A 15,182-nucleotide genomic window follows, 5' to 3' on the forward strand; every position below is an offset into this window, starting at 1 on the left:
ACCTGCCTGACACACCTGAGGGTGTAATTCAGTGCCTGACCTCTTGGCAAGCTAGATTTTCATGTCTTAATCTGAAGCAGGGCTTTCAGTCATGTCTACATGGCTCCAGATCAATACAGGTAATATTTGTAGTGATAATATCACCAGGCTGATAATACAACATAACTAATGACTTCCTTTGGGATACTGAAGTTAGGAAGGTATTGTAGCTCAGGAGCGTTGCAGGATTACAAGAGATCACTGCAAAGAACAGGATAAACCATCTATTTCACAGGAATCCCTTAGAAATTCATTACAGCGTGCTGAAGTTATAATACAGTTTGAACGCAGCTGCTTTGACATGTAAGGAAGTAACAAACAGCCATTCCCCCCCTTGCTTTTTCATGTATTTCAGACTTGTTTCTTTGAGGACAAAACACTGATGAAATCTAGACATCTCTGGTAGCATAGGTGCATGGCATTCCTTTTGATGTCAGCGTAGTAGAGATGTTCTCCTTCTGGCAGAATTAGGTGCCTTTTATACCTTTTGCTCATGATTGATGTCTGTGATTGCAGGTTGTAGGTTCCCAGCGTCTATGGGGATCTAAAAAGGGCCTAAATGAGGGCAGCTTGTACCAAAACAACATCACATTTCCTTATTGGCTCCTGTCTTCCCTTGTTTCCTAGCCTGCCCCCACACACGAGCACTCCTGCAGCAGTCCTGGAAACAGTGCCCTAAACTCTTTCCTTAAACAACAGCATCTTGAAAAATACTCTGAGAACAAATAAAAAACACCTAGTGTATACACTGGATGTGTTAAGCTTTTAAAATTACTTTAAATATCACTGGTATCCCATATCCCCTAAACTAGAGAGTTCCATTGGCAACATGTGCAGCCTTTTTTGTATGTGTTTCTGCATGCTGCTGTTACAGTGTAGGTGTAGCATGATGCTGTCTTATAGCTTTAGTGACAAGAGTAAAGAACTACATGTGGATTTACAACTTACTGTGTCCTACAACAAGCACCAGAGGCTCCCTACATCAAACAACTATTCTGTGATATATTGTTGTCTGGTGGCAGGTGGTTTGCTGTCTGACAAAAAGTGGCTAGAAAAGTCACAAGCTTTGTCATTTGGCTTGTGTGTTTCATCCACCTGCATTAGTCTGGGTTTAGCTCCAGTATTTTATTGTGGTTTTGTTTTGCTTCCTCCACCCCTTTCTCCTCATGGGTCAGAAGAGTCTCAGGTAAAGTTGTTTCTTCAGATTCTCAAGTGAATGTTGAGTGTTTTAAAGCAAATTAACACATCAATGAAAGGAACAGAGATAGGCTTTGGCTGGGTCTCTGAGCATTTCATGAGGTCCTCTTCTGTTGTTGATAACTTTACAGGTTGTCTGTTTCAAACAGCAGCAGAGCTATATATGGATATTGCCAGCTTGGAAGCAGCTGATTTTTCTAAACTACTGTACGGTAGGAACTAGTTTATAATTAAAGTCTTGCAGTTGCTCCTTTTAAATGCCCTGTAACTTGTACACGAGGCTTACATTTGAAAAGAGGTACTGTAACTGTTTCATGCTAGTGTATAATTTTGCATTTTCTTATATTTCACCTGCTATAAAAATTATAATTGCCATGCAACCCTATTTGCGGGATGCTTATCCAGAAACACGTATACAGCAGCTTGTCAACAAGTGACGATGTCTCATGAATGTTTATGTCAGGTGGCACTTTTTACTTCCCACTGACAAAGAGAGATGTCTTATATACATTTCCAAAATTAGCCCTTCCCCAAATTGTAATCTTTGGTTGCACCTGATTGGCAAGTCAGATATTTTTCTCTCTTTTTGCTGCTGCAGTTGTTACATCTTTAAATTAATGAATTACTGATTTTCCTCCACAAAAGAAATGGAAATACAGTTGTGAAAAAGCAGTGTGGAAACTTAATTATACACCTAGTTTATACAGCTGTGTGTCTAATGACCTACTGGCCCTAATTACTGTGTTGTGGTTCAGTCTGAGTGCTCTTGTCCTTGCCAGAATTCTGCTCCTTTCTCTTAACCTGACTAGTGTTTCAAGCTTAAAAAAATAACAAGTTTCCTTTTTTTGTTCTTTTCTGCGTTGTCGTGCTGAAATGCAGTTTCCCCTCTTTCCAGAGGTCATAGCAGTGTTTTAAAATTGGCACCAGAAAAGCTCAATAATACCACAAACTGTAAAAAACACGGATTTTCCCTGGAGTCCTCAGTTCTTGCTGTCTAGATCTGAAAATGGGCACCGGGGCAGTGTTTTTATTGTCAATCACTTGGAGGGCTGCAAGCGCAGGCTCCTGTCCTTAGTTTGTCTCAGATGTCCCCTGTCCAGGTGCAGGGACAGCACAGGGCTCCCCAGGGCTCGGCAGCCGCCTTGGCCACAGCGCCCAGGTGCTGCACATCTCCCTGCAGTCAGTGTTTGTGCCCTCCCTCCGTGCCGAGAGCTCTGAAACCCCGCATTGTTGCAGGGGTTCACACGGCTGGGTGGTCTGGGGTCTGGCTCCCCTGGCTGCTGTCACCACACAGGTGATGTTTGAGTTTACCTGGAGGTTCCCAGCCAGCCTGAAAAGAGGCTTTTTCAAGGACTTCTGTTTGTCCGTGCCAGGAAATCAGTGTGCTGCTAAGGAGCTGTGCTGACTGGCTTGCTGTGCAGGTGCTCAGTGAAATACGTATTTCTCGTGTAGAACAGAAAGCGCATTCCCACATCTGAATGGAGATCTGAAGACAAACAGAAGCACAGTTGCAAATTTCACCTCAAACGGGGCTTTACGGCACCCCGGCCACGCCGAGGTTCCGCGGCGCATCCCGTGCCGCGTGTGCTGAGGCACCGGCGCCGGCTCTGCCCCCGCACGTGGCGAACGCGCTCCGGTGCAGCGCGTCGCCTCCTGCGCGCGTTTGACAAAGTTGTGCGGCGTGCCGTGCTCCCCAGCAGCGCTGCTTACCCGTCGGGCCGGAGGTCATCCGCACGCAAAGGTAGGTGAGAGCCCGGGCACGCGGCCCTGCGCTCGGCCCCTCGGCGCGGCGAGGTCTCGCCGGGGCTGAGCCTCGGCGCTTCTTTCTCCGGCTCTCCTGGATTTTGCGGGCCTGCCGGCGCCTGTAAGGATTTATGGCGGGGGGACGTGCGAATTTCAAACAATGCCTGCTCGCCATAAACGCCCAGCTGGGGATTTGCTTTGCGGCCTCACGGAGGGCGTCCCGGAGCGGGGCCGGCGGTGAGCCCAGGGCAGATCCGCGGGGCCGGGCAGTGCGCTCGCTGATAAGAGCGTGCCAGTGCGCCGGGCGCCATCCCCTGCAAATCACCACGGCCACCTTTGTGCCGGTCCCCCTGGGGACGGCGGCGAGGGAGGCAGCACCAGGCACTGCGTGTGCAGATAGGAGCGCTGCCAGCGCGGCTGCGGGCGGCTTGGTCGCGTGTTACCAAAACCCCTGGCAGGAGGGAGGTAACGAGCTCTCTCCACCCCTTTCTCAGCCCCCACGTAGCCGGCAGTCGCTCTGGATGGCCCAGCTATGCATTCTGAGGCTGCACAAAATTTCTTAGCAATGATGATGTCTTTCCTCAAGCAGCATATGTTTTTCACGCAGGAAGACCATTTTCCTTGTCATTTTTAAACATATGGCCCAGTGAGGAGCTGAGGATGACAAGTTAGCCTGCTTGTATTGGCAAGGGACTGTTTCATTCTTGCTGCTTTAATTGAGTTCTTTTATCTGCTTTTATCTAGTTCAAAAAAGTAGTCTGCAAAGTAAGCACAGGTATGCACGGAAGTGGATAAAAGAGAAAGTGGGTGCATGTTTAAAATGAGGCTCCTAAAGGAAAATTGTCCTTTGGCTATCTTGAGCAGGTTGCCCCTGGCTGGCTGAGAAGCCAGTCTCTTCTTCACTGCATCAGCAATGAAGAGATGCACAGAGAGACCAAAGCACCCCAAAAGCTGAGAAGCAAGAGCTGTGCTGGGTGCTGGCCATGGGAGCTCCTGTGAGCTGCAGGAGCTGCATTTGGGAGCTGCAGCCTGCCCAGATCCCCCTGCAGCAGCTCAGGCCTCATGCAGCGATTCAGAGGCATCAGGGTGCCAGAGCTCCACCTCCCCTTCTCCTCCTGCTTCAAATTTGTTTGCAAGGGCAATCCATTGCCATGGCCAGCAGAAGGAGGACTGTGGGGGTCTATATAGGGCAGGTTTTTTTCTTAGCATACAGAAATCTGAGTAAATAATAAATGGGTTTGATTTAAAAAAAAAAAAAAAAAAAAAAAAAAAAAAAAAAAGAAAAAAAAAAAAAAAAAAAAAAAGAGGAGGGAAGGGTTTCATAGAGTTCCTTCGCAGGCTGGAGCCTGGTGAGAGCTACAAGAGCAGCTGTGTCTGCAGGAAGGAGGATCCCTTCCTGCAGGTCCCAGCATTCAGAGGGTCGTAGACAAAACCCAGTATATGAAACTCAATTCAGAACTGCAGTGAGGATAGCCTGGAGACTACAATAGAGAGTCATGTGTTTGTTACAAAGTGGCCTTTAATAAAGCCTTAGAGAGCTGAATGGAGGATGTGCTGAGGTTGTCCTGTCTCAGGTGGACAAAAGCATGGGTTATTTCTGGCTAGGATGCTGCTGGAGGGCACACATTGCCTTCCTGTGGGTTGTTGAGGGACAAAACTGATGGCCCTATCAACAGCCTTGGCAGATTCAGAGCCATTGAGCTCTTCAGACTGCATGTGTAAGTGAAAAAGAGATGCATTGAGAGTTTGGGGTTTTTTCCTGATTTCTTCCCCTATCCCATCGAAGACAATTGGGTAAGTACTCTTCATATAAGAATGGCCATACTGAGCCAGCCTGATGGTCCCATTGATGATCCCATTCCCCAGAATGTTTTCCTAGCTGTCAGCAAACTTATCTGAGCACTCTGTTGTGCTTTTTATTTAAATTATTCAGATAATCTTCTTTCATGAATTTCCATTTTGAAGTGCAGTTAGCTTTTCCTGTGGTGGGGACCCAGAGTTCAACTACACATTGGGGAAAAGCATCACCTTTTGTTCACTTTTGTCACCTGCTTTCATTTGATACTCCGGTTCTTCTGGTGAAGGAGACAATGAGCAGTTGCCCATTTGCCACCTTCTCCATCCCCTCATGCCCGAGCAGGCTTCTTTTGCTGCTCCCTCCTGTCTCTAAATCCCTGTTTGCAATCCTCTTCTCGATACCTCGTGTACCTCGGCCCAGAGTAAGAGAGGGATGTGGTGAGGCATGGCTGGTAGGAGAGTGAAGGGGTCAGATATCTCCTCCATCACTTGTGCCAGAGATGTGGTCACGTTCCTGTGTCTGTCCTGGCTCCCGGGCAGGAGGCGAGGGATAGGACTTGTCCTAGTGTGAAGACCTGGCAGACAGAAAGATGGTGTCTGGCCATGTAGGGGAAAAACAATTAAGACTTCAATGTTTATTAAGAAAAAAGCAACCAGCAGTGCATTTCAAGCACTCATCACACAACACAATTTTGCTGTTGGAAGTAGTGGGATTAAACAAGTCTTTCTAATGTTGATTTCTTTGAATTTGCAGCATATAATTTAAAAAAAAAAATCAATTAAAAACGAAGGAAGTGTGTGTACAAACATTGTAAAGAATTCCTATCTTTCATTTTTTTAAAAACAAGCTGTAGAAAAAAATCCCCACAGAAGTTCTGTAGTGCATATTTGAATGCTTTTGTTGTAGCCTCATTAAACTTGGCTTGTCTGCAGATACAGCTGGCATGTTATTAACTGTGCTCCAGGCTCGGGGAAGCCAGAAAGCAGCCTCCACCCCCTGGTGCCGGCTGGCTTCAGGGAAACGTGCCAGCACGGCTTGGTCCTCTTCAGCTGGCCGGCTTTGGGAGCGCTGGCTGGAGCATCTCCGATGGCCCCTGGGTGCGGGAGCCCGGGCTCAGCCTGCCTGGAGCGCCGGCCGGCGTGGGAGGGCGGCGTGGGCCCCCGGGACCGGCCGGCAGCGCGCGCCCCGCGCTGGGGGAGCAGCAGGGACCCACCCAGGTACGCGTCCTCCCGGGGACACCCTCAGCCGGGGGCCGGTGCGCTCCGTGGGCGTCTCACGCCTTTCTTTGCGATAGGCTGGCGAGAAGCAAACTAGGGATCATCTGCCAAGCAGTTCCTCTGTTCTCAACAAACTGCGTATTGGACTGAACCACTCAAATAAACTGAATAAGGGAAATATTTTCTCGGCACCTGCTGGAGAGGCTGTTGCTCTCCAAGCTGGGCTTGCACATCAGAGGACCTCCATCAGAGGTCCAAGCAGCTTCTGACTTCCTTCAAAGCTTTGGCAGCAAGTGGGTACATTTTGAGTGCTGTTTCATGTAAGTAATTTTAATAGGTGCTTTTAATAGTAGGGTAAATTTTATAATTTCATATTCAATTTAAAATTGTTGAAAACATACTCAGTAGAAATTTAAATAAATTACATGTATTAAATATAGGTAATGTTATTCAAACATCTTGCTTATTACAAGCAGTTTTCATAGTCTTAACTAATGAAAAATTGATTTGGCATTTTCAAGGCACTTGGTCTGTTCACGCCAAATATTTTGTTGGGCATTCAAGCACTTTGTAATCTTTAAACATTGTAGCAACCCCTTCCTGACACAAGAAATTGTTATTTTTATCATCATGAAATTAAAAGGTTGTCATTCTAATTTGGCTTAAATCTTGACTGCTACTGGATTGCTTCCTTTCTCCCTTCCATCTCCTGCCTTATGCTGGTAAAAGGTTTGTGTTGTCTTTGGTAGCTGACATTGCTGACAATTAAAGGGATTGATTTTTAGTCTGTGCAGCTCCCAGATCTGGTGCCCTATGGAGCTGCACAAGCTTTATGTCAACATGAGGGGAACGAGAGGTCAGCATTTGGGGGAGAAACCAAGACCTTCCCATTAACAGCCTGAGTTGTTTTGGATGAAAATTACTGTGGCTGCACCGATTTGCTTAATGACATGCATGAAATTGGTGGAACAGCCAAGGTCCTTAATCCAGGTGGGTTTTGCTGCTGGTGACATCAGTAGTGGAGTAAGGGAGTGAAATTCCTCTTGAAAGCATCATTTTTTTGGCATGTGGGTCCATCTCTTCCTTAGACTTCCTTGAAAATCATCCTCAGCCACAATGATGAAAGAGGAGCCACCTCTTTTTGTTTCCACTCAATTACTGTTACACTTGCTGAGGAGGACGTAAGAAAAGGCTGAAGAAGCCCATTGCTTTTTTCTTCTCCAGGGAATCTGTTACATTAAACATTTGAATAGATTTTTGAACATAATTCCCAGTCATTTCCTCTACAGTGAACTCAGTTCACTCATGCAGACTTTGTACTTAATGATATCTCTTAAAATAAATGAGATTTGATATAATTTATACTAAATGGTCATTTTAGAAACCTACATCTACTAATTATTCATTAGAAAATTTAGAAAGACAGAAGCAAATTCCCTTTATGAACTTGCAGTCTGCAGAAATATAAAAACACACACCTGTGTTTATTTTCTTTGAGCAAAATTGAATAGTCCAAGAGTAGCGTAAGCAGGTTTGAAATACATTGTTCAATCTTCATCAATCAACCATAGCAACCAACCAAGCTCAAACCAGCCAAAAATCCAACATGCATCTAGGACAGTTATTTATGGTAGTACTTAGCTTGTGGTCTGTCTCTGCATCATTTGGGATCGTGCTTTTGTGCGTTCTGGCTGTGTGCTTGGGGTGGCCGCTCTCTGCGCTTTCCTCTCCCTGTTGCCTGTGCATGTGTCCCTGTGGTCCCTCCTCGAAGGCTTTTTCCTCGCTTGCTCCTTTCTGGACTGTCCCATTTTGCATCTTGTTCCCAGCAGTCTTCTCTCTGTTGCTGTGCTGGCATTTGCCCTTTCCCAGCCCCACATGAAACAGAGTCATTCACTGTTTATACATCTGAGTTACACCTTGCTGTGTTACTGGGTTCTCCTTGACTCTCAGCTGCAGTTGCTCTCCTGTCCATTGTCCAGAGCTGGCTCTTCCTTGGAGCTCTGTGCACATGCAGAGCCTACCTTGAACCATCCTCTGGGGACCAGCAGATCTCCTCGGGGTGCTGGGAGAAATCACACTGCTCTGAGTGCTGCTTTGGAGGCAGACCCAGCTAGGTTCAGATGAACTAAAGATACGTGCTAGTCAAATCTTTGTTCACAAAACCAAGAAAATGATTTCATTTGCATTCAGACTGCATCCAGACCCAACCTGGATAGCTGCTTGATGTCACCTTACAGCCCTTCACTGCTCCCTCCTCTCTTACAGACACTTGTCACAGTTTGTTTTACAAGAGGTTTTTCATGTAGGAACTGTATTCCAAGGTGTTTCAATGGTACTGAGTGTAACTGGGTTTGATTTGGGCCAGGGCCTATGGTACACATAAATAAAGCAGATAGTATCCCTTGCTTTTTATGGAGGATAAACTGTCATCTTTAGGAGGCAGTCATGATGCTGTTGCACACTTCACACAAAATAAGACAAATTCAACCCAACATTTAAAACAAAAGGAAATGAAAGTGAGTAGGGTTTTCTTGACTCATAGCTTAAATAAGAGAGTTTTTCGTTGGCCAGAAAACTGGAAATGGGAGAGAAGATGCTTTCTCTCGGTGACTAGGTATGCATATACGTATCTGTGATGTACAAAATGCCTCATTTTAGGTTAATCAGTTCAGTTTTGAAGAGATGACTAGCTAAAATTGACTATTGAAAATAGCATCATTACTTTGGGGAGACTCTCAATTAGAAGAGAAAGGAGGAAAGCCAATTCTTTCAGCAAGCTGGGGGAGAGTGATTTTGCTAAGTGGCATTGGAGTTGGAAAAGGTGCAATCAGAGTTAGTAAAACTCCTTGTTTTTCCAGAGGCTGCCACAGTAATTGGCCGTGCATGTCCGGATTGCCGAGTGACAGGCGGGAGGCTCAGCTCTCGCAGAGCTTGGCCTCTCCGAGCAGAGAGGAGAGGAAAGGAAGGGAGGATGGGGAGAGAAAACAATTTGTGAACTTTCCCCTTTTGAGATAGCAACTGCTCTTCTCCTGTGCCCAGGATCATCGCAAACAGCCAGCAGCTGCATCCCACTCTGCTTTCGCTGTCAGCGAATGTCACTGAAGAAACCTCTGTACTTTCAAGGAGCCAGTGTTTGTACACAGGGAATAGAGGAAACTCATGGAAATTTTGTGGTGTGTGGGCTGCTCTGGATTTTACTGTGAGGATGGAAGATCTTCACAAATGTTTTAAATTAGGCTATCCTTGATAATTCTGGTGGTATGGACCCCAACCAAAATTTCAGGGGGAAAAAAAGTTGCTCTGTTAAAGCAGACATAAAAAAAATGAAGGGCTTAACTTTTGTCCTGAGGGTGATAAAACAGCACCACACAGCTGAAAATCAATCTGACCTTCACCCACGTGATGCTGTTGTCTCAGTCTGTCTTTCATTTCCTTTGGTTGAGTGAAGGCCACGGCATTCAGTAGGGAGAAAAGCCAGAGGGAGGTGTGGAGAATCCTGTTTTCTCTGGAAAGGCTTCGGTGCTTGCATAAGTTCACTCTATAAAGTGAGTTCCTGTAAAACTTTGAATTATTGCATTAAATTAATTTAAAAAAAATATTCTTCTCTTAATAGGCAACAATCACATTAAGGTAAAGAAGATATGTGCTGTAAAAAAAAGTTTGTGATATAAAAGGTTCCATTTTAATTAAACCTAGAACTAGTTGGTGTTTTTAAATGAAGGCTTCGTGCAGCAACAGGAAACCTGCACATTCATTTAAAACACAGAAATTTGTACCCAAAGGGGAGAAAAAAGGCAATTATTTTTTCCAGAAATATTCGAACATTGTGTTGTGAGGTTTGCACAAACAAAGGAAAGGTATCCAGATACCAAGCCATTTACATAAATAAATCAACAATTAGGGCTTGTGTATAACCAACATTATTGATTTTCAAAACAGAGGTACAATTTCAATTCGTGAATTACTCATTTTGCACAACATTCTTTGCAGAAGTTGTTCCCACCTCATTTTCCCAAAGATAGAGAAGGAACTGAATGAATGGGTAAAATCAGTGCAGAAATTAATTCTACTGAACAACATAATCAAGAAAAGGGAAAACTACATGCATAAGCACATCTTGATGTTCTTTTTGACATCTTGAAAACAATTAAATTAAAAGTGCAATTCATAGCTATTCATCCAATCCCCTGCTTCTTCCATCCTTGTTGAATTTAAATGCAACCCAAACCCAAGAAGTTCCCAGCCATTTCTCTTGGAAAGCAGTAACTTTTCCACACTAGTTTTATGAAACTAAGATTACTGTAAATTCTGCCTACCATAAACTGCAGTTTTTCTGATTCATCTCATTACACACGGATAATGTCCTTTCATGTCAGTCATAAACTACTCTGTTACTTTATATTTTTGTGCCATACATTCCCTAGCTACTGTAGCACAGAGAGAGGGAGGGCTACCTGTTACTTTCGTTGTTTAATAATTGTTGCCTCTTTTAGGAAGGTCTATAAGAAAAGTCATCTTCTTGTTAAAAAGATAATGGCAGAGATTGGATGTGGCTGCAGAGATGAATCTTTGCTTCATAAAGGTTAAGAATTAAACAATTTATTCATTAATCTACTTGGAATAATGGATATTAATTTTTGAATGTAGCATTTTATTTAAGTGTGGTCTGATGTACCGACCATCGCAGATGCTTTTACGCGGTATTAAAAACCCCAAAATGGTAAATATAAAAGATGTTGGGACCTTTTCCTGGCAAGCTCTGCTGCTCAGGTCTCCGTGAGATATGCCAAAATGCTATTTGCATAAATATAGAATTTAATAAGTTATCATTCTGATTAACGTCATTAACTGCTTAACTACTGTAGAAATTGGCTTCAAAGTTGCTTGTTGGTAGCTGTTGCTCTCCATGTCATTCCATTTGCTGTCTCACTGGGGATAATGGTATGCAAGGGAAAGCAAGAAGGTCAAGGATCTTTTTGTTTAGTCTCTTTGCACATTAAAAGTTCTATTATGTGTTTGTATTGCATGTGGTTTCCAGTCGGTTGGCTACAATGCTTTCAAGATCCATTGATGATGAGTTTGTGAGGCTAAATATATCTTGTGGATTATGACTACCAAGCTATCACTTTGTGCAGCAGTCAGGGCCAATATTTAACAAGTGTTTTTCAGAATGAGGAATTTTGAAACCGAGTCAAATAATCTTACAAAAGGGGTTAACAGAAACGCCTATACAGAAGATGACAGCAAATGCCAGGCCTGCGCTCGCGGTGGGGGTGTCTGGGGCTCTGCCATGCTGTTTGTGGGGGAAGTGGTTCTTAGGTTGGGGTTTTTACGGGTTTTCTGGGGGTGGGGGAGGGCCGTGGCATTGTTGTGAACGACACAGAGGCCACAAAGCTGAACGGGGTGATAAAACAAGTGGTGTCCTCTGCAGCCCTCCCTTTCTCTGCCCCGGCAAGGCGTTGGCGCAGCGTGCTGCGGTGGGGCAGCGCGGGGCCCCGTGGCGCTCACCCCACGGCTCCCGCTGCGTGTCCCCACGCAGGGCTGCGGCCTCCTCGGCCTGTCCCCGGGGCTGGCAGCGCAGGAGGCTCCGCTGAGACCTCGCTGCCGCTTCTTGCCCGACATTTAAGGGAATGCAAAACCAGACTGCAGGACGCGGCCACGTCTTAAGGGCTGGCACAGCCGCCTTGCTTGTTTTCACTCTCTAGCTAGTAGACTGACCTTTTAAAAAAACAGTTTCAGCTGCTGTGAAACAGTGACAATAGCTTTAATAGATTGCATTTTAGAATTAAATAGCTCTGGTTCCATTTCGATAATGTAAACTAGCAGCCGTGAGCATGCTTTAGCTGATTGTTTCAGGCTGTGTACAAACTCGGGCAGACGTCACTGCCTCCTTGCTAGGCGTTAGCTCAAGATGCTCGCTTTCTTTAAAAATGCAAACAGAGATTTTTTACTTTTTTTTTAAGCAATTTGTGTTCTGACTGACTTCTTCTGAGTACCTTCACACCTGTCAAGTGAATCCAGCAGGCTTGTTCCCAAGGGCAAGCTGACATCTGGGAAATTCTGCCTCAGCCCCAACTGGTCCCCTTTGAAGCATCTTTGGTATTTTGAACTGAAATTGAGTTACACCATCACACATCATCCTTTGCATTATTCTGTTCTGCGCCAGTATACCCCTGCTTTTATAAATTTCAGTTTAAGTCCTGTTCTTGGGCTGTTTCAGGAGTGTTGCAGTTATCTGTAAGCTCTCTTGCTTTTTGCTGTGGGGCTGGTAAGCTCAAAAACATCTGCAGGCAGGGTCGGTCCAGCTTGCTATTCTTCAGAGAATATTTACAAAGTTTCATAAGGCTTGGACCCATACCCACACCCATCCTAGATGCAATGTCTACAGATTTATCCCCAGAGCCTCTTACAAGCATAGCTTGTATTACTATCTAGAGCTATCCCACTGCAGAAATCCTCAGGAGAGAGAAGTGGACAAGAGTACTTAGAAACATCTGTTAAAAATTCAGACAAACACTCCACTGTCACTAGAAGCAGTTAGGATGGGACAAATGAAATTTACCATGTGGTGCTACAGCAAAAAAGGGACTTTTTTTTGTTCCTTCACTTTTCCTTAAAAATGAATAGTTTGGTCAGTAGATACAGCAAAATGCCTCTGCAGAGCACACTTGGGGTGTTTAACTGCTTGTAACCAATGTCACAAGCTGACTCCAGAGCCAAGCCTTGCGGTCTTGTGGGAGTGCTGTTTCCCAAGTGCTCACATTTGATTCATCACAGGCTCTCTACTTGTTTCAAGAAACCCTGCATTAATTGTGCAGACCTAGAAAGTGGTGACATTAGGAAATAAATTGACTTCAGCATGACTTTTCCATTGCTTAGGCAAAAGGGAAGAAAAAGTTGCAGCAACAGCTCTAATGGATGAATTCTCCAACCAGTTGCTGTTTTGTGTGTGGCTACATTCTGGATTCAGCGAGTACTTGATAAATATTGTCATTTGTCCTTGATGATGTGTCATGAAGTTACAGGCAATTTGGCAGAGAAAATAAGTTTTCTTGAGTATGAGGCCAGACTTGCGATGATGTGTTTCTCCACTGAAGCGCAGCTCAGCCCTCCACCCGACCCCATTCCCCACAGAGCCCTCTCATCCCCCCCTTCCCATCCTCTGCCTACCAGCAGGACAAGAAGCAGAAGGAGCGGTGCTGTCCGGCCGGGTGACACACGTGTGCTGATTGCCTGGGACAGGCCCACGGGCAGGGATAAGTGCTGACTCTGCTCTTAGCCTTTCTCTCAGCACAGACACGAACTGGGGTCTCTGCCCTACCCAATCAAAGGCAGGTTCGCCGATCTTAGAGAAACTCAATTTCTATCTGAGAAACTCAATTTCCCTCATAGCCCTGTATCCCCAGTACGGCGTGATTCAAAAGTTAATAGGAAGGGACAAACAGTTAAGACATATGACAGGCAATATGATGACATAAACCTTGTTTTCTTAGGATGCCAGGCTGAAAAAATGAGCACAAAGCTCCTGAGAATAACTGAGTCACTTCAGATTGAGACTTGATGGACAATGTTGGCTTTGTTATCACTCTGCAGGTAGCGAGGGGATAGGGTTAGGGAGAATTTCCAGAGAAGTAGGGGAGTTGTTATTAGAAAGGTAAAGCTTCCACTGCCACGCATCCCCTACAGTGGACCCTGCGTTACACTGGTCCCTCCTCCTTTTAGGAGCCTTTTGAGGAAAAGTCTTCTGTGACAGGAACATCTCTCAGGTCTTTTAATCTGTGAGCTGCCAGGTGAAAGAATGGGGCTAGGGAACAAAAGACGCTCAGATACTGCAGACAAGCTTTTGTAGGATCTGCCACGTCAGCTGTCTCTTATAAGGTCTGCTGTATTTTCTGTTGATGGTGCTCTTCCCCCGAGGATTTTCCCACACCTGGGAATGCCTGCCATAAGCCGCACTGATATTTTCCTCAATGCCTTTCATTTCTGTGTACAGATGGAGCTGGGATATCACACACTGTCCTTGTCCTTATTCTGTTCTGCTCCTTGGCAGTCACAGCTTTCCTGGCTGGAAGCTTTCATCCCACCTCCCTCTTAGCCCTTTTCAAGAGGGGCTTTGCAATTATTTATAAGCTAGCTTGTCCTGTTTTCTGACATTTTCAGTTTAGTCCGTGGAAGAGTAAACCTAAGTATGTGTTCTCTTGTTTTACAGGGAGCAGAAAGCTTGAAATCAATGTTGGTGGTCTGAGTTAGCAAGATATTCTTCATTTTTTAGGGTGCAGGGGACCCTCCCTTTAAGTCAAAGGTCTTCTGAGTGGAAAATGTTCTAGTGGCCTGTAACTACCTCTTGCCTTTAAAGTGTTTGGAGACCCTGGAGGGGCAGGCAGGCTTGTCAAGGGGAGACTGGCTGTCCTGCTTATCTTGTATTCCTATTTCCCAACCCCAAGTGGGTTTTCTCTCTCCTTCCTCTTGTCACGTGTCAGAATAAGACATCCTGTGATTTACCTCTTTCACCTTCCACTTGTGTGCTGAGGCTTGAGATTTTCCAAAATACAAGAGGCAAAGCTATAATGATTCAGGCCTCAGCACCGCTGGAGGCATCTTTAGATTTTTTTGTCTCAGATAAATTTCTGTTCAGGCTGAAAGGAGCAGCATTTTCTTGTTATGCTGCTGCAAATAGGTGGGAGGAGTGACTAACTTTTCTTCTGGAAGTATTAAAGTGGACAGGATTGTCTGCTGCAAATGTACAGTATATGATGTACTTACTAATTCACCCCCTCCTCCACCACATTGCTGTTTTGTTTGACTGCATGCACATGTGAGAGAGAATTATGGGTCTCCCAGCTACCTTCTCTTCCAAAGATAATTAAAATACAGTGTCTCTTCTAAAGAGATCTGCATACCCCCTCCAACTTTATAAATACAGAAATAGAATTTTTTTCTTTTGCTTTTGACCAAATAAATTTTTTCGATAAAACCTGATGGTTGTAGCTGAATCTCACTTTGAGTTTTTCATTAAAACTGTTCAAAGCAAACTACAGGGTGGAGGATCTCCTCTGAGCCAAAACTAACCTCCGTGTTCCTGCCAGTGAATCTGTATTGCCAATTTTCACACAGCCGTGTTCTCTAGCACCTCCTTTGAACACGAGTGTGGTTCTGGAGGCCGTTTTGAAGCTTCCACTTGAAACACT

General features: G+C 44.9%; 1 protein-coding gene across 3 annotated transcripts in view; it reads left to right on the plus strand.

The window, feature by feature from the left end:
- Positions 1 to 15,182, plus strand: part of ZNF423 (zinc finger protein 423) — a 226,238-nt gene that overhangs the window by 68,330 nt on the left and 142,726 nt on the right. For 2 of the 3 annotated variants that reach the window (XM_040075307.1, XM_040075308.2), the window contains one exon: positions 1,368 to 1,448. In XM_040075307.1, the coding sequence (XP_039931241.1) occupies positions 1,368 to 1,448 (81 nt within the window). Of the gene's footprint in view, positions 1 to 1,367; positions 1,449 to 6,257; positions 6,315 to 15,182 lie in introns of those variants that run through there. The other variant, XM_040075313.2, reaches the window with a different exon arrangement.

The sequence above is a fragment of the Hirundo rustica genome, chromosome 11 (assembly GCF_015227805.2).
Source record: "Hirundo rustica isolate bHirRus1 chromosome 11, bHirRus1.pri.v3, whole genome shotgun sequence".
NCBI classification, from domain to species: domain Eukaryota; kingdom Metazoa; phylum Chordata; class Aves; order Passeriformes; family Hirundinidae; genus Hirundo; species Hirundo rustica.